The sequence below is a fragment of the Rattus rattus genome, chromosome 5, assembly GCF_011064425.1.
Source record: "Rattus rattus isolate New Zealand chromosome 5, Rrattus_CSIRO_v1, whole genome shotgun sequence".
Classification (NCBI taxonomy): domain Eukaryota; kingdom Metazoa; phylum Chordata; class Mammalia; order Rodentia; family Muridae; genus Rattus; species Rattus rattus.
In genome coordinates, this window is record NC_046158.1 from 22057577 (window position 1) to 22076971 (window position 19395).

Sequence of the window (19395 nt, forward strand, 5' to 3'; positions counted from 1 at the left end):
CAAGCCACAATCTTCTTCCAAACTTATCCGGGGTGCCATTGTATGTAACCTGGGAAAGAAATAGTGTTTCACCGAACTCACTTCAGTCAGAGCTTCCTGAAAGGTATTGCCAACCATGGCCTGCTATGCAACTGCTGATGAAGGAACTGCTTGCTACATTTTTTGTTTTCCTCCCTGTACACCAGGTTATACAAAGTACATGCAGACTTTTAATTGTTTGTGTCATACTCTATTCTTACATATGCTTCGCCAGTTAGGCTCTCAGCTGTAATTCCCATCTAGACACCCAGGAAACTAGGAGATAAGTTATTATGATGTAGATAATTTTTCATAATATTCATCATATTCCAGAGACCGTGATTGAGTCTCTGTGCACATCTCCATCAGCCACTTGACTATTTAGGAGTCTAGTAAGGCTGGGTTTGTATTTGAATAGCAAAGTTTACAATAGCAGTTAGAGTTTTGCTAGGCACCTCTAATTTCAAAGCCTTCTTTGCTAGAAGTGTCTGCCCCTACAGTCTACAAAACTTAAATTTTAGTGTGAGCCTGTATTTGTCTGTCAACAGGAATCACTTGATTAGATCATCAACAGTTTCTACCACATATTGGTTTTTACCCCCAGCAGTTTCTAGGATTGGTTTTTCGACCTATCAACTTCATGGATATTCAGAAAATAAACTGTGCACACATCTCACACACACACACACACACACACACACACACACACACACACACACACACACACCACATTTAATAATGGTAAATAATTATGGTACATGTTCCATATAATACCCATCCATATTGTCTTATCTCTTAACTACATCTTGTTTTCCTAGAAGGCATAGCAAGTGACTTGATTTCCTTAATTTAAGAATCAGCTATCAAAACGTAAACTGCAGTAATCCAGACATGGTAAATACATAACGCAATGTTATTCTGAAGGGTTTACACCGAACAAGATCACTTTGGAGCACTCATCAATTAACGTTATCAAAAATCAGACAGGAAATTTGTAGAGAATGGACCTCAAGAATGCAGGTTTGGGATGAGATGAATGATTTTTATTCATATATGCATAAAGACAAAAGCTGAGCATTAGAGCATTAGGGTAGAACCTATAAACTAGAAGGAGTCCATTAGGGGAGCCCCTGTAGTCCAGCAGCTGAGATGAAGGGACCTCCGCATGCATCACTGTCTTCCACTCTCCATTCTATGTAAAGGCAGTCAGGACCCACCGCCAGATGTAACCTAGCCCTGAGATCTGAGACAGGGTCTTTTGCCAGCACAATAAACAAACAAACAACAGCCTATAACACTTGGAGTGTTATAGAGAAAAGTCTCTAACCTCAGTCCAGCCTCTTTTCTGCATGAGGCTACATCCCACTAGAGGTGCTTTGTGGATGAGAGCTGAGCTTCAACTGACAATGGATGAGTTTCCCCATCACTTCCTGGCAGCCATGATTATCTGCTGCACTTCCCAAATCCTAGCTATGCCTTGACTTCTGGCCTTCCTTTTAAGGATGTCATCTCAGTTTGAGCTCCCAACAAATCTCAAGTCTCCTGTCCACTTTTTTATTTTTATTTTTTTGTCCAGCTGCAATGAAACAGTGTAGATTGGAAACTATATCTTCATCCTCCCCCTCCCCATTCATGTTTACATCATGACACTCCTCGTTCAGACTCTCTAGACTCCAGTCCCTAATGATCTTGCAATAGCCAGATGCCATTACCAGGTCATTTACAATCACACGGGCAGTGCTGTCTGGCACTTCTGTCTGCCTTCTCCATAGCCTATGACCAAAGAGCGCTGGTCTCTGCTGGGTAAATCTTTGCAGCTGAGACATTTACTGTCAATGGGTGAAGTTGCAGCAGCTTTAGCCTGCTGAGGACTCAATTACTTATGTCTTGTTTTTTGTTTTCTTTTTTTTTTTTCCCATTTTTGTCTTTGGCAACTTCTCTTGTCTTGGAGTCATTAGAGTTGGTATCATAAAGGAGGCACTCATTTAAAAGCAAAAGATAAAACCTTTTTTAACCTTAAAATTAGTCTTCCTAATGACGTTTATAGCACACTTGCCAAGAAGAGGTTCAGACACACATCAAACTGAGGTAAACTGCCGTGCCGCGGGGAACTAAGGCCTGTCTCACTCTCCAGATGTGGGGAGAGGAGGAAGCTCATGTCACGACACAGCCTTTTGAAAAGGGAAGCATCAAAGTGACATGGCCCTTTTTATTTTCAAAGGAAACCTTAAACTTGAAATCTCTGGTAACTTACTGATACTCTAAAAATACGAGACTCCCTTCCGGAAATGTAGCCATGCCAACAATACTCACAGGTACAAATGTTCTCCACTTAAAAGCAGGAGGGAAAGAAAAATGTGAAACGGGATGTCTTGGATTTTCTCTCAAAATTGCACTCATTTTGCCCACAATAAATGTGCTATAACCACACTGACAACAACCACCATTGTAGAGTGAAGGGTGGCAATGTAGAGCCTCTTACAGCAGATTCGGTAATCACATAAGGGGCGCAGGAGTGAAAGGTTGGCATAAGGATGTTAACAGACGCTCTCAGATGCTGTGTACCTAAGAGCTGGAACCACACAGCCTGCCTACCAGCCTCGGTTCTGCATACCATCGGTCCCTATGCACACAGGGCCTCAGCCATTTCATCTACTCAACAGAACTAACAACAGAATCGGCTTTGTGGGGTTATTACGGGATTAAATGTCATGCTAAGATCATTTAAAATAATGGCTGATTATTGTTGCTTGGGACAATGTAAGTCAGGTACAGTTTGCGGGCAACCCCCCATTACATTTACCTCAGCTATGCTCAGATACAAGCCAGAGCATGGGAATGCTATTTGGAAAGTAGTAAAAAATAAAGTCTTGTGCCTCCCCTGACACAGAACTGTGTAGACAAACACTGGACAAACCAGACAGCCGTCAAGGTCTAAACAGCTCAACAAAACCCCACGGTGAGCGCTGAGGCCAACAAATGCAGTGTCACTCACACTCTCGTTGGGTCAGGTTGTCGGGAAGTCTACGACAGTGTTTCTTAGCACCTGCCTTCCGCGTTCTGCCTTAGTTCCTTACCATCTTTGAATCATCGTACTCCAGAATGTTGATAGGAAACTGGGAAGTATCAGCCACGCGTGATTTAAGTGGTCAGAACGGTTTCTTTTTGCTTGAAAAGTTCTTCTGTGCCATGTAAGACCTTCCTTTAACCCAACATCTTTCTGTACCAAAGGTAATCCAACTTTCTATACTATACTCACGTGAGTATCTTTCTAACCTCAGAAGGATTCTTTCTGTGCAAAAATGCTCTTACTTAGGGTTTTACTGCTGTGAACAGACACCATGACCAAGGCAACTCTCATGAGGACAACATTTAATTGAGGCTGGCTTACAGGTTCAGAGGTTCAGTCCAGTACTATCAAGGCGGGAACATGACAGTGTCCATGTAGGCAAGGTACAGGCTGAGCTGAAAGTTCTACATCTTCATCTGAAGGCTGCTAGTCAAATACTGACTTCCTGGCAGCTAGGGTGAGGGTCTTATAGCCCACACCCACAGTGACACACCCACTCCAACAGGGTCACACCTTCCCATAGTGCCTCTCCCTGGACCGAGCATATAAAAACCACAAATGCTACCTGATTCTTCATTGTATTAAGACATGAGAAAAATCACCATCCAACTGAATGGAGAAACATAGTTTTGACATATCCCTAAATGTCACAGAGTCTACCTCCTCCACAAAACATATCCAGTTAGCTCCTGCCAGGAGCACTTCTGTCACTAAAGTCTTACTTCTCCCCAGTTCTTAGGTCTGTCTTCCATTACTAACCATGCACATATACTTTCAATTGTTAATTTGGATTCTAAGGTAGCCCATGAATGTGTCGCCTATATTCTCCGTAGCTCGTAAGCACTCCCGAGGTTGCATCTTTTTAATTCCACAAGAATCTATTCATATTTATGAAATATGCACAATAGCCATTTGTAATGAGGGTTTAAGGTTGGGCCCAGTGTTCATTACAGGGTCTGCTGTCATTTGGAACTACATGAAGAGTTTGTGAACAAACAAGGCGATGAGGTACTCAATCTTTCTCTTTTTCCTGGAAGTAGAGCTAGCCGCAGTTTCACGTTAAACTCCAATGGCTTCTTTCTTTTCTTTGTTTTTTTCTTCTCTCCAGGATAGTGGCCAAAGCTGCCCAGAATCTCATGTCCACACAAAGCTTGGGGATTGTATTTGGACCCACCCTTCTGCGAGCAGAAAATGAGTCAGGGAACGTGGCTGTACACATGGTATACCAAAACCAGGTAGCCGAGTTCATGCTGACTGAGTATGACAAGATCTTCAGCTCCGAGGAAGACTGACAGACGAGGCGAGCTACTGCGTGTGTTCACATCTGTCTTGATGCCTAATATTTTTACATTTCTGTAAACATATTTCTGAAATATTTCTTCCTTCCAAGCGACAGATGCTTCATTTTGTGAAAACTTAGTGATGATTTTGTATTTAAGTTCCAAACATTCGAATAAAATAAATGACAATATTTTCCTATATGTGTTCTACATTAACCCCTTGGGTGTTGTTCCTTTCAGCATTCTATAAATACATCGTAAGTGTCTCACATTCTTAAGTAATGTGTGCAAGGTAGCATCAAGACATAGATCTGCTGCCACTCCGTGCCATCAGGTCTGTGCTGGTGAATGTGCACCTGTACGAGTCTGTAAAGGAATTGTGAGTAAGGTGTGTATACACCTGTGCCATCTTGAGGTCCACACGCAACCGCTCACCAACTGGGTCCCCACGTGCCTAAGCATTCACACAGAGAACACTAGCAGGAAGAAGGCGTCTGTGTTCTCAATCAAAGTAGAGCCTTTTCACCTTTCAAAGGACAGTCCAACGCTCCTCAGTGGCAGGTGAGCTGTGCAAATGCAACACATTGAAGGGAAAGTTTTCTGAAGAACAAAAGGATAGTTGAAGAGATTTGTTGTTGAACCATTCTCTCTCTCTCTCTCTCTCTCTCTCTCTCTCTCTCTCTTTCTCTCTCTCTGTGTGTGTGTGTGTGTGTAGTGTGTAGTGTGTGTGTGTAGTATTTTGATTTCTCAAACATACCATTTTATAAATTAAATGTATTAATCTTTATTTTATACAGGAATTGCATTGCCGTTCCATTTTGATTCTTCATCAAACCATGTATCTGCCCTTTCCCCAAAATGTCATTTTATGTAGAATTTTTATGATGTTTTGAAGGATGTTTTATTGAGGAGTTACACCAACTCCATTTAGAAAGAGCTCTTTTTAAATGCTTGTATTAGTATGTCCAAAGGATTCCTTGACTGGACTCATATTGTTTTATCCATTTACTTTCAGTGATGGATAAACCAGGGAATGGCTGTATGAAATATCGCTGTATTTCGAGAAGCCTGTACTAGCTGAATACATCTCATGCCATTTTAGGAAAGAATTCTGCTGATAAAACGTAAAATTATGTTTGGGAGCTTTTTAATAAACTCACGTAGAATGAATAAAACTAATCTAGTGTGATAAGTAAGTCTATTTATGGGTTTGTCTATAAAATAAAATAAAACAAAGCATATAAATAATATAGTATGAAGCACGGATCCAGGGGGAGACTTAGAACAGGGATGAGCTCCCAGGCACAGGCTGCACCATGGATGGGACATTCTGAGGTGAGAAAGTCTACTTACGAGACAGCACACGCTCATGAATACCAGCATCCACAGTGACGCTTGTGGATGCTCACCCAAGCAAGGACTCGTTATGCTTGTCCCTCTTGGATGTGTTTGTCTTAGTAAAAGTACCTACACATGAGCTCACAGCCAGCAACTATGCAGCGGCCACGGTGACCTGTTCCATGTGATTCCCTCAAGTGGCATGTATTCGCACACCACAAAGTCAAGGGAAGTCACAGGAAACACACTCCCATGACCTAAAGTCATCAGCAAGAGCGAAGCAGCAGAATGACTGACCTGGAAAAGCTTCTTACAGGTGAGACTTGTGCCTTTCAATAAAAACACAGAGAAACATGAAACATGGGCTTCCGGCATTCATTTCTAGTCTCTCTCCATTCTATTAACAGTCCCAGTGAAGCCTTTGCCAAGATGTTGATTATTTCTCTTTTTTGAAATGAGAACAACAGGATTAGAACTTCCAGTATCAAAACACTGTCCTCACGAATCCATCTTCAAAGATATTCGGGAAGCTTCAGCCAGAGAGAAAGCCAAAAAGAAATGGCACTACCTGCTCTGAGCAAAGATACACATCCCCTTCTCTCTGTTGCTTTCCAGATTCATAATCTTCAAACGCACCAGCTTCTTGACTTCCAATCAGATGGGATTTAGACTGATCCAGACCCCAGCTGTGTCCTGTTTCTGCCTACTAAGGGCACTGCATCAGAGAATGTGTTTGCTCTCTAGAGGGAGACCTTTCCAAGGTACCAAGCCAACATGCCCATCACAGGATCTCACTTGCTCACTCTAAAAGCATAGAAAGGTTATGGCATTTCAGAAAGGCACAATGTCTAGAATCACTGTCCAGAGTGTCAAAGCCAAGTTTCTGCACTAGGTTGGGGCAGTAAGAGATTTTATGGAACTTGGCAGTATTCTCCATTAAAACAATAACAAATACATACATACATGCATACATACATACATACATACATACATACATACATACATACATACCAGGAAAGGCAATGAAGGTGTCTTACTCTCCTGGTCAGAGCCAGGCCGTGTTCTAAGCACTAAAGATATGGTTGTCATATAAGGCACATATTATGTATTACTCCCCTCTGTAGGAAAGGAAGACAAATGCCTAAGGATTAGTTACTATCCGGTACAAGATCACAAATGTTTGCCAACTGGGTAACCATGATCACCATGGGATTCAACACCTGTACATAGAAATGCTCAAATAGATCAGCAGTGCCAGTTACAGAAATGTTATCAACGCATAAGAAACAAGCTATGCCTGAGGAAGTCAGATTAGGCTGCACCGTTGAGATAACCTTGAGAAGTTCTATTGAATCTTGACTAATCAATGAGATTTACTAGACCAGGAAAAAATACAGAAGGTATACCCAGCAGGAATGAGGAATGACACGCACCACGATTGGGGAAGACCTGATGCCCCCAGAGAATATTGAGAAAATCAGTAATTAGAGTTGGAAGTATATATTCCTGGTGATTTGGGAAGACAGAACTACAGAAAGCAGTTGAGGTTAGATGTGGGCCAAAATAGATCTTTTCTTGTAGACAAAAGTGGTTCACTGTGGGTTATTAAATAAGAGAGTCACAGAACAACCTGGACAAAGAATCTCTAAATGTCCTAGTGGTCAAGAGATTTAAAGAAATCCCTTTGAGAAGACACCTGTTCTCCTACAGCGGCTAGGGCTCTGCGCATACATAGGTCATATGTCTATAATATTTTTTTAACATTTCCTACCGGTGCAACAATTATCTTGCAGTCTCAGAGGCATTTCAATATAATGATAAGGCACTATCATCTACCAAATAGGAACACAAGTCCAAAGCTGCCTGTCTGAAAAAAAGCAAACCAATTAGAATGCCCACTTCATCCGGACTTTACGCGCCCGGCTCGTAAGAGATTGCCCCTCTTCATGGAAAAGATGGGCACTCCGTTCTACATGTTCTGAGTCTGGCTTTGCTTAGCATGTGCCATATGACAGGATCATCATGCCACCGCTCGTAATTGAAAGCCTTATGATGGTTCACCCTATCCAATTAGAAAACAAAGGATCCAATTAAGAAAAATTAGAAAAGCTGTTAGGAAGAAGCAGTCACTTGCCAACAGTGCTGTCCTTACAGCTTAACACAGCTAGAGATTGACCTGCACTTCTCTCTCCCACATTTATTTTTGTGAATTATAAGTTAATCACCCTGTCAATTCCTAATTAAAAGGCCCTGCAAAAATTTTTCATCCAAAAGGACCGTCACTAAAAGTTCTGGGTCAAATTGCTCTGTTGTCAAAAATGAGAAAAAATTCCAAACAATATCAACTCTGTCCTAGGGAATTCAAATCTGCATATAAAAAAGAAAGATGTTTTCTTCAAATTTTATTTCTTCAATTAGAATGCTTAATCTGGTCAGCTCTGATATATATATATATATATGAATGATTATACAAGCTAAGTAGATTTATATATTTATGTATTTAGGTATATACATATGTAACAAAATTGATGAAATTGTTTTCACCATGTATTTGAAAAAGAGCAAGGAGAAATACCTGGGGGAGTTTAGGGCTGATTTGGGGACGAGGTGATGGTGTAATTCTAATTTCAAAAAATAAAAGAAATAATTTTAAAGTGCTTCATCTTATCATTACAAGTAGATAGGTTCCCAATCACTACCATTTCTTTCTCTGTTTCTGTCTCTCTCTCTCTCTCTCTCTCTCTCTCTCTCTCTCTCTGTGTGTGTGTGTGTGTCTGTGTGTGTGTGTCTGTGTGTGTGTGTGTCTGTGTGTGTGTGTGTCTGTGTATGTGTGTGTCTGTGTGTGTGTCTGTGTGTGTGTGTGTGTGTGTTTCTTTAAGCCAAGGGCTGCACACTCAGATGCTGAGTAGGCCAGCATGTAGCACAGAGAGTAAAGAGAAGCAGGCAGCCGGCACTATGAAGTGGTAACAGCTGGGGAGAACACAAGCTCCTTGCCTGGCCAAAAGTCAGGCTTCTCCTCAGCTGGAGCTGGTGTTGCTTATGTGGGAATGTGAGCAGTGTTGCCAGACCTTCAGATCTTTCATGGAAAGCCAGAATTGAGAATCTTCTATGAAATCTGATTTTTAAGACACTAAATAAGCGACTCAAATAAAACACATCTGAGCGGACTCCGCCCAAAGATCAAGCCTCTTTTGTGGCCTCCTGTTAAGCCTTCCAAGTTGCAAAGCTTGCTCCCCAGAAAATGTCAGTCTTCAGAGTAAACTTTGGAGGCAAGGGAATGAGCCCAAGCAGCGAGAACACACAAAAAGCAAAATACGTCGCACTTACCGTTCAAATGCTGAGCAGGTTACTAAGTCCACTTGGAACGCTCGTGTTTTCTGATCTACTAAATGCAATACACTTTTTTTTTGGTCTCACTGTCTAACGGAGTAATGTGGTGAGAGCTAAAGCGGGTAATACGCATATTCCAAATTGTCACTTGAGGATGTAGATGAGAGATCCACAATTCAAGGATAAATAACTTTATAATCTGAAGATGATGGAAAGAAGGTTGGGGACAAACTTTAAAAGGCCTTGAATGCCATATCACGTCTCTAGTGAAAATTTTTTATACCCTTGATCTTTCATGAAGAGAGCAACTTTATCAGAGCTGTGATGTAACAAAGTAGAACTTGATACGAGAGACGGTGATCAGAAGATTGTAACCATAGCACAATTGATACAGTCTGGATTTGGACCAGCAGTAGGCCGAGAAGTTGATCTAGAGATCATCTGGCTGTTCTTTGTGAGGCTTTACCCACATCTCTTTGCTTCCATAGCTAAGTGAAAGCATCAGTTCTGGTTGGACCAAGTTTCTACAAGCAGGTCCATGTCAGGATTACTTGCTGGGCTGGGGTCATCGTTAATTCTAACATTCTGGCAATAATTTGTCATTCAACAGTCACTAATGTATTTGAATCAAGGCATAGCCAAGGACTAGGAGACTATGCAAGTAGCAGAAGTATCCCCAGAAGGTCACGTGGTGATTTCCAGCACATCACATCAGCACATCTCCCTCTTCTCTCTTGGGCCAGTATTGCTTCTCTCACTCCATGCAGGACCAACAGGGAAAACATGTGTGGAAAGACTGACCCGGATGGCTGACATGTATGAAGCACACGTTCTGTATCAATAATAGTCTTTGCCTATGTTGTTTTATTTACTCTTCACAAATGTCTTTGTGCAAATACTCTTGCTGTCCCTAGTTCATTCTTAAAGAAACGCAAGCGAAAAAACAATGGTGTTACTAAGTTAATGTAATTAGTAACTTGCCAGGGCATTAGTTACACAGATAATATGGCTCCAGAGGGCTCTGCACTACCTGGGATGGCTAATCTGTCGGTTTGGGATGGTTAAATATGGGATGTGGAGAGTGGCACTGACCCATGGGCTGGGATCTTGGACTGAATAAAAGTAGGGAGGAGAGTACCTAAGACCAAGCACCAAGTATTCATCAGTTTCTGTGGCCTGACACATCCGGGTGTGAGCAACGGTTTACCCGCTTTCCTTCCCATGAAGCCCCTACTCCCTAACCGTGAGTCCATACAAACCCTTCCTCCCACAGGTCGCTCTGTCAGGCATTCAGTCACACGCTGCAAAACATGGCTAATACACAACTGTGCCACGAGGTTATTCAGGAACTGTAATTGAAAAAAAAATGTAAGGACATAAACACCCCAAATATTTATATTAAATATGGGAGGGGCACTGCTTGCCCTCATGTGACCACACATGAAAGCTTTTCTTCCATCTTGATTTTCACAAAAGAACAGAGAGAACACTGTGTGAGCTTCCCAAAGAATGTAGTGTGTTTCGGTTACTGCGAATAGGTGACTAACCTCCCTTAAAGGTGTGGCTCTCAGGATTTTAGTAGTCAGGTGATAACTCATTTACCTGTGTGCTTCACGTATGTAGTTCTGACTTCACTGTGGAACAGACAGACAAGAGAAGATCTTTACCAGAGCCCTTACAAAGCACACGTTTGCGTAACTCTGACCCTCTGTGGCACTTTATTAACCGGGGTGGATCATGCTCGTCAGTGGCCAGTTATCACCCATCATATCATACTATGCAACATTGTATGGAAATTAGATCTATGGGGGGCTCATGCAAGATGAAAAAAATGTGTCCCCAGCAGTCTTCCTCTTAGATATAATTGAAAAAGAGGCAGGCGTCGGGACCCGCTGTGGTTCACGCTGCTGCGCCGTGACTCGGAAGCACCAGAGTGGTGAACAGACAGTGAACATTTGAATAGGGATGTGACAATTTGTTACAGCAGCGTTGTCACGACGAAAATGCCTTGTGTTCTGATGAGAGATCTGACAGAAGGGAACATCACACACACACACACACACACACACACACACACACGCACACACGCACGCACGCACACACACCCCTTATAAACGGGCATCTGTTTTTGGGGGGGTTGCATGTTTTTGGGTTTTCCTAGTTAACACTTAAGGCCATGCACCCGGTGTCCACAAAACATGAGCAGACGAACATATTCCACCATCGTGCTTCCTGTCAAGATACGTGGCGTGTCTGATGTCTTTGGTGCAGCCAAATCACTGGTATTTGTGTTGATTTCTAGCCCTAAATCCAAAAGGACCATCAGAGAAAAGTCCCCTTCATCTATGCCTCCTGAAGTCTGAGTCCCCAAGAAATGCTCCTTCCCTACAGCTCCGTGGTGGCAGCGGATTCCGTGCCAGCCTGACTCCAAGTCTGACAGCACATGCTCACATTCAGGGAACGTCCCGGTGTCTATGACACCTAGCGACATCTCCCACCCCTTCCCTGAACCTCCACACAAGTGACGTCCACACTATCTGAATACTACAGAGTGAGGGCTTTCCAATCAACCCATCAAACAGCCAAGCTCGCTGCAAAGGATAAAACCCTGACCTGGAGAGCCCCCCCTCCCTCTGGCGCTGTTTGAGCTGACAAGTCTCCTTGACACACACACTCACATTTTCAGAGCGGGGATGCAAACCACTGCTCCATCCGTTCTCACATCACTAGCGAATGCATTCTCCGTCCATATTGCGCGGCATACTTGCAGACGTGTGGATTTTTTTTCCACATCATTTGGTGACATTTTACACAGTTTAATTTCTGCTCTTTCTCTCTAGACCCTGCCTCCCGACTCTCCCTTCAAACATTCCACCAACAACATTTCATAGAGCGTCCCACCCTGGGCTCAAATCCCTTCCTGTCCTTCCCCATCTCTTTGCTTGGCTGCTGTGAAGACTACCAGGGAAGGTCCATCTGTTAAATTCAAGCATCCGGAAGAAAGGAAAATGACAGAGATGTTCAGCTACAGAGGAGAGAGCATCAATGGAACCGAGTGGCCTGCAAGGAGCGAGCCCCGGGGAGATGCCATGGTACGGGGACCTGGCTCCAGCTGTCCCGGCCCTACAGGCTGCCAGGTGAAGGTAGCCTTCAAGCTGGAGGGGGCTCAGGACACTACTGAAACCGAAATTGGTTTGCACTCGCTATTTTCCTAGCTATCAGTTCTAAGGTCACAGTCACTAAAACTGGAAACTCCAAAATGACTTCAAAAAGGCAAACGCTAACCAGATTTCACACCGGATTTCATTTTACTTGGCATTACAGAAAGAATGCAGGTATTAAATAGACTGCTTCCTGTATACAATGAGGTTAATTAGTGGCGAGGGATGGAAAATCAGTGTAGACATAACTCTTTTCGACAGGTATCAAAAAATAATCCCCTGATCCCTGCCGTCTCCAGCTGCATTGAAAGAAGAGCAATATAAAAGACTCTTTAAGCACAAATTTTTCTAACATTCTCCAGGTGTCCTTGCCCAGTTAAATAGGCCCCGAGTCCCCTGCTCCTGTGCCATTTCTCGCTCTCACTGAGAGGCTCTGCTCCTCGCACTGAATTTTGTGGTGCCCAGAAAGGCTTTCTTACAAAGTGGCTGAGATTGCACCACAGAGACAGAAAGAGAACAAAAAGGCACTGTACCGAGACCTGAATGGGACTTCCCTAAGCTCCTTATCAATAAGGTTAATAAGGGTCTATGCAATTTACTGATCACTGTAAGGCAACAGCCTCCTCGCGCTCCCAATCTCCACGCTGCTGCTGCCGCCTGTTAATGCTCTCCACAGCCAATCACATAAAAGGGCCTTTGCCGACACTCCAGAGAGTACGCCCCAGTTCAGGATCCTGGCCTCTATAAAATCGCTGGTCTGTTATTACACTCCTACCTGCCCTAGTTAAGCAGATTAACAGTTATTTCCTAGAATTTGATCATGAGGTTCTTTGTAATTGAAGCTGGAGTACTCAGATATTACTAAAAAAAAATGTATTTCTGAGAAAAACACTCCTTTTTTCCTCTGGTTTAATTTTGTTATCCTCAATCATATTCACGATATGAAAAAAAAATCCAAACTTCTATCTCCTCTATAAAATACATGTCATATCAAAAAGGTGACAAGAGGGGGAAAAGTAATTAGTGAGTTCACAGAGTTCAGTGGAAAAGTTAAAATGGAGTAACACATTACTTTTTATGTTAAGATTTCACAAGACAAATCTTGCCTGTGTTTTAATTGCATGTGACCCTGGCAGTCCTACTCTGAAATGAAGTGCGGTAAAATTAAAGATGACAGACGCTCAAAACAAGTCTTGTGATCTTGATTAAACTACAAAGACCACACTCTCTCTGCTGTAACTCAGATATCATGGGCTGTTTTATTTGGGGAATTGCTTCATTAATGCCTTCTTTGGCTAGACATGTTTATTATTAAAAAATACTGAATATGCTGAAATCTTGCATGGCTAAATTTTTTTTTTTTTTTAGAAAAAGCAAATCGTAAATGAGGAATGTTTAAATATGTCAAAGACCTAATTCATTTTATAAATGTTTCATGATTAGATACATATATTGCTTACACATGCGTATATATGCATATGATGCATACATTGCATGTAGATGAATGTGTTGCACACCCTGTCTGATGCACATATAACGTACTCTCACCTAGGGCTCATTACCACAGTCCAGGAAGCAGGGCAGTCCATCTGCCATCTTTCTTCACAGCCATGTCAAGTTTCACAGACCAACAGCACCTAGAACACTTAGCATTACCTTACAGAAATGCCTTCTGGCTAGTCTGATTTGGAATTTTAAACTTTTGAAACACAATTTGAGAAGAGAATGGGTTAGACTCATGACTGCTAATATCAGTCTATTTTACCTAAATTATATATATTATAGGCTGGACTTTTTTTTAATCCTGCATTTCCCCCATTTTTTTTTAGAAAAAGCTTTAAAAAACCAAGGCATTGGGAGGGAATTCTTGTCAGGATGGGCCAGCACACAGTCCACACATCCCACAGGCTCTGGAGGGGGAAGACTGGAATAGCAGGTTCTCTAGCTCAGGCCTTATCTACAACATAAACAGGTCTAGTGTTCCTCTGTAGGCTTCCCTATACTTCTAAATCTTGCTGATTGCAGTATTTTATTCTATACCATGAGGACTGTTTTCAGTGATATACTTCATTTCAGGGAACAGAAAAATACTACCATATTTGTCATATGTTAGGCTATACGGACACCAGTGTCCGATGGATTCGCGACAATCAAAGCTGGGAAGTTGAGTTCCCAGAATTCATTGTTTTTGCTGCATATTCCTGATTTCACTCAAGTCTCTATACACATGTCTCAAGTTTTCAGGTTTGAACTATATATGACACTTTCTTGCCCCATCCAATCAAAAGAACATAGCTGGTGGCCACACAGCGGCACCTTGGAAAGCAAAGAACACAGTGTTTCCTATAAGTAGTGTATTTACCACAAGTATTCTATCAATTTTTCCTACATACCAAAGAGCCTGTGTATTTATAGGCCCTTTCTTTATATACTATATCTTTTAAAAGTTCGTCTCCTTGCCTTTAAGGTGAAATGTTTATTCCTCTACACTTTCCAAACCAGTGTGTAGCTCCTTCAGATGAGATAGACTGTCTCTAATAAGCTGAGACTTACTTTGTTAGCAGGACTCGGGATTATGAACATCCCATAGACTCTCTCTGCGAGTAGCACTGGGTGATTATAAGACCCCAAGATCTATGCTCATACTGACTTTGTATCTCAGCCTCTGCCCCAGTCTTGGGGTTGCAATCTCTTGTTCTTGCTATTTCTCCCTCTCAGTATCTCTTCTGGGTCCACGTTTCCATCCCTGCCTTGTCCTTACACGCGGAGTAGACTGCTACCCTAGAGGTCATGGCCTTCTGTACCCCTGGGCTTTGGGCAGCACTGGTCTTCCCTATATGCTACATTCTGTGTGTTTCCAGAGGAGTGTGTGATTAGTAATCAGAGGTCTAGACTTATTTCTATACTTATCAAAACTATTATCTTATTAATTTAAATCTCAGACCATTCACTTTCAGCACCACCCTAGTTTCTGCCAAGCCCTTAGCAATCTAAAAAGGTTTCTGTCCCACTTCTGGACAGTACAGGTTTACCCAGGCGATTAAATGTGGATCCAACAAAATTAATTAGCATGGGTAAGGAAATGAGGAGTCACCTTGAGAGAAACTACCATTTAGAATAGAACACAAGAAATTAAGACAGTTTGACTGTTAGTCAACAAAGACGGTGAATATCTCAAGAACAAAACCAATAGATATGCACATCGCCCATTCTCACAATGCCCACATATAAACAGTGCCAGACACATGGCCTGGGCTTGCATGGTACTTTTAAGCTATTAGCTGCCATCCATCAAAAGCAATGACATTGCTTTTAATAGGATTACATGGAACCCAAAAAGAAGCAGGAAGACTAGGTTTTTGACTGAGTCACTGGCCAGTAATTTGAGTGTTTAACTAAATGATTGGCTGCCAAATTGACAGGTCATCCACACTGAACTAGCCACTATTCCATGAATTTTCATGACGGGAGCCACAATGGCTCATTTGCATGTGTGAAATTCCACTGTGAAGCTGGCTTTTAAACTGGCTAACACAGCCAGAGATATGTTCTGTGGCGCCACAAATTGCTGTCCTAGAAGTGCCATCACATGACATGACGGGAGGTTAATGTAGATCACAGCCCAACCCCTTACAATTAACATAAACAAACAAACAACAAACAAACCCAAAGTGTCTATCAACATAGGTGAATGTGAAGACCAAGGGAATGGGACTAAGATGAGGGTTAGAATGTAAAGAGTGAGGGGGAAATGGGAATAACAGCAAACACAGAGGAACACCAAAGAGTGCTCTTGCACAAGAAAAAGTTTTAAAACAATATTACAAGAAGAGCTGGAGATTTGCATAGGCGTGTTGGCAAGAGTTACTACTCATACATCGATGCGCAGTGAAAATTGGGCACCACGGGAAATTATTGATAAATATCTGTGAACAGTTGCTTCTTGATGATAAACAGGGATGGTCATGTATGCAAACACAAACTCTATCAGGCAAAGTGCTTTACCATCTAGTCCGGGGTGAAGCAATATTGGAAATAAAAGCAAAAACCCCAAGACCTTACTTACATCTGCTTCCCGCTACTTGGTTGCCATTTTGAAGTGAGACTCTGACATGATGATGTGATATTTGGAAAATGAAATAATGTCATCTTTGGAAGGCTCTGTCATTGCCCAAGGAAATACAGCTGGGAAAAACCTTAATAAAGGTTTCTAACCCTTCAAAATTGAAAAGTTAAGTATGACAAAATTATCTAAAGTATACTTACTGAAATATTATTTATAGTGGAAGAGTAACAGAACTCTTAATGATAAAGATCTGGTAATAAAATCAGTGATGGAGAATCTAGGGAACCTTTTGTGTACATTGTCTCATCAACAAGAGGGATTTGCTAGGAGGAAAACCAGGTTATAAAATTATAGGTACAATATTATGCCGTTATTGTTTATATACTGCAGTATGTATGTATACACAGAACAAAATATTATCAGTGGTTATCCTTGGGTTGTGAGATTATTGGTAATTAATTTTCTCCCATTGTTCCTGGCATATCCCCAAGTTTTTGCTTTTACCATTTGTTACTTTCATAATTAGAAAAAAATACAAGTATAATTTTAAAAAAAAAATATGTAAGTGATAATTTAAGACTATATATGGTAATTGATACAGACAAGACACTCTAAAGAATTTCAAATGAGATCATGTTAAACAGGGGCATAGAGAAGCCAGGAGAGGCTCCAAGACACAAGGGTGTGCTGAAGCAAAGCCAAAATAAGAAGAGAGGAAGGCACAGACGCAGGGTACGACAAGAGCAAGGGCCTACGAGTTTCCAGGACATGAAAGAGCAAAGGCAAGAATGTCAAGGTGCGCTTGGGAAGTAGGACCAGCGTGGTCATCGGGAGTCCAAAAGTCTAATCACTATGCATCTTTTAGGGATCATCTTTTAAATGGTGGAGCTGAGAAAAACAAGAATGCCCTTAATGTGACAAATTTTCTAGCTAGCAAAAGCACAGAGCACCAGACATATACTTTGGCTTAGACACCCAGTTTGCATGCCAACTTCACAGTAGAATTTCACACATGAAAAGGTAGGTAAGGGCCAAATTTTGGAAGCCCTAAATGCCAAGCAAGAGAGTTGGACTTGATCCTGTAGGCAGTGGGGGACCTCTGAAGTTTTAGGCAGGGGGGTAATGAGAGCCAAAACATTTCAGCAAAGTTATTCTGGCAACACCAGGTAGGAAGACTAAAAGAGAAACAGCTACATGTATCTCCTTACAGGTTTCTTACATTGAAAAAAAAGTTATTTTTTTTTCCTGTTATGATTCCGTCTTATCCATTTGGACTATGAAACATTTGAAGGGAAAAAAAAATGAGGCCTTGGAATGGAGAGGTAGCTTGGTGGTAGAGCCCTTGCTTGCCTAATACCCACAAAGCCCATGGTTTGATCCCTAACAACACAGAGAGCCAATGCTGTGGGGGTAGGGCAGAAGGGAAGGGAAGAAAGAAAGAAAAGAGAAGAAAGGAAAGAAAGGGGGAAAGAAGGGAAGCAGGAAGGATCAGAGAGAATGGAAAGGGAAAAAAAGGAGAGGAAGTTATGTCTTGTAATAGCATATGCTTGTAGTCCCAGCATTTCTGACATAGAAGCAAGAGGATCAAGGTCACCCTTGTTACATATCTGGTTTCTTGAAAACTTTGGTATTTTTGAGCAATAGAGAAATATTGAACCAGTGTTTAATAGTACCAGATTTGGGTCAAGAGAATGCCCTGTGAGACTTCCAGATTCTTAAAGGAGTGTCCTTATTTTCTGTAAAGTGGGGACAAGAATACCAACTGAACAGAACTGTAAAATGGTCCACGTGAGATTATGAGAGAATGTATTGAGTTTTGGGGTATGCCCATTGTTATCTGTTGCCCTATACACCACTACCAAGCATGAAACTGTTACTAAGACAAGCAATTTTGGTGACTAATGACTATGCTATTTGATGTTACCTCTCTAACGTAGACATCAAGTGGGAAAGGCTAAGAAAAATATAATTTGGAAGATACTGTTCTGTCAGCAAAATGGCCATCAAAAATATTCAGAGGACAAAATCTTTGTCTCCTGTGCTTAACACATTCAGAACTCAGCTGGGAAAGGAGATGAGTGCTGAAAATCAGAAGAAATCTTGAGTAAATTAGAAAGAAGAAGCTGGCTGGCAAAGGTTGCCGGGAATAATCAGGTACCATATCTGTTCTCAAACTGAGCGGCAGTCCTGTCAGGATAAAAGAACAACAATGCTTAGCAGGAACTTTTTTGAGAAAACTTCCAGATGAACTGCTACTAATCAGTATTATTTCAACACAACCTTACTTCATAATGCGTCTGATATATAGTTAGAAGAAACAGATACCTCCATGGTTTGGATTAAAATGTTCCAAGATCTTGGAGAAATAACAGATCTTGGGCAGGAAACATGGAAGGTCAACCCGGAACAGTTCATGGCACCGAGAGTCAAGGAATCACCAAAGGGACCAAATTGTTATTGGGATGATTTCCAGTGGGCAAAACAGACACGTGGAAGATGCTTCCACTAGCCTAAGGCAATATTGCTTGTATAAATAAGACAGATTGTATAGGTTGTATACATAAAAAATATGTACTTAAAATCTAGATAATAATATTCATGCAAAGAAGGAAATATGGCTTCAATAAATGAAAAAATAACAACTGCTAGGAAAATACCAGAGTACTCTGAAGATTGACTAAAAAGCAAACAAGCCAGGCATTTACTATGACTTTCTCATCTCAGTAGTAGTTCAGGATAGCCAAATAGTTGATGAAAGAACACATTTTTATCTGTGAGTCCCAGGTAAGAAATGTAAGGAGGGCTGAGACCTAGCTCAGTAGGTAAAGCGTTTGCCATGCAGACATAAAGACCGAATTCAGATCACTAGAACCCACATAAATCCAGTTGCAATAGCCCAAGTAAGACAGGAGAGGAGATGGGAACATCCCCTGAAGTTCTCAGGCCCATTATCCTCCCTCTTAAATAAAGTAGAATGCTAAGATTGACACCTGAGGTTAACCTTTGACCTATATATGCATGGCATAGCGTATGCACATACTCAAAGCACAAACATACATCCATATCCGCAAAGGTCAATTCATAAATGAACCAAAATTAACCTTCTGCCTATTCAACAGTAGACTGATGAAT

General features: G+C 41.6%; 1 protein-coding gene across 1 annotated transcript in view; it reads left to right on the forward strand.

Annotated features, from left to right (window-relative positions):
- The window catches only part of Arhgap15 (Rho GTPase activating protein 15), a 617921-nt gene extending 613354 nt beyond the window's left edge, over positions 1-4567 (forward strand). Inside the window, exon 14 of the mRNA XM_032903250.1 lies at positions 4197-4567. Within this exon, the coding sequence (XP_032759141.1) occupies positions 4197-4380 (184 nt within the window). The 3' untranslated portion in view covers positions 4381-4567. The remainder of the gene's footprint in view (positions 1-4196) is intronic.
- Positions 4568-19395: the final 14828 nt, after the last annotated feature.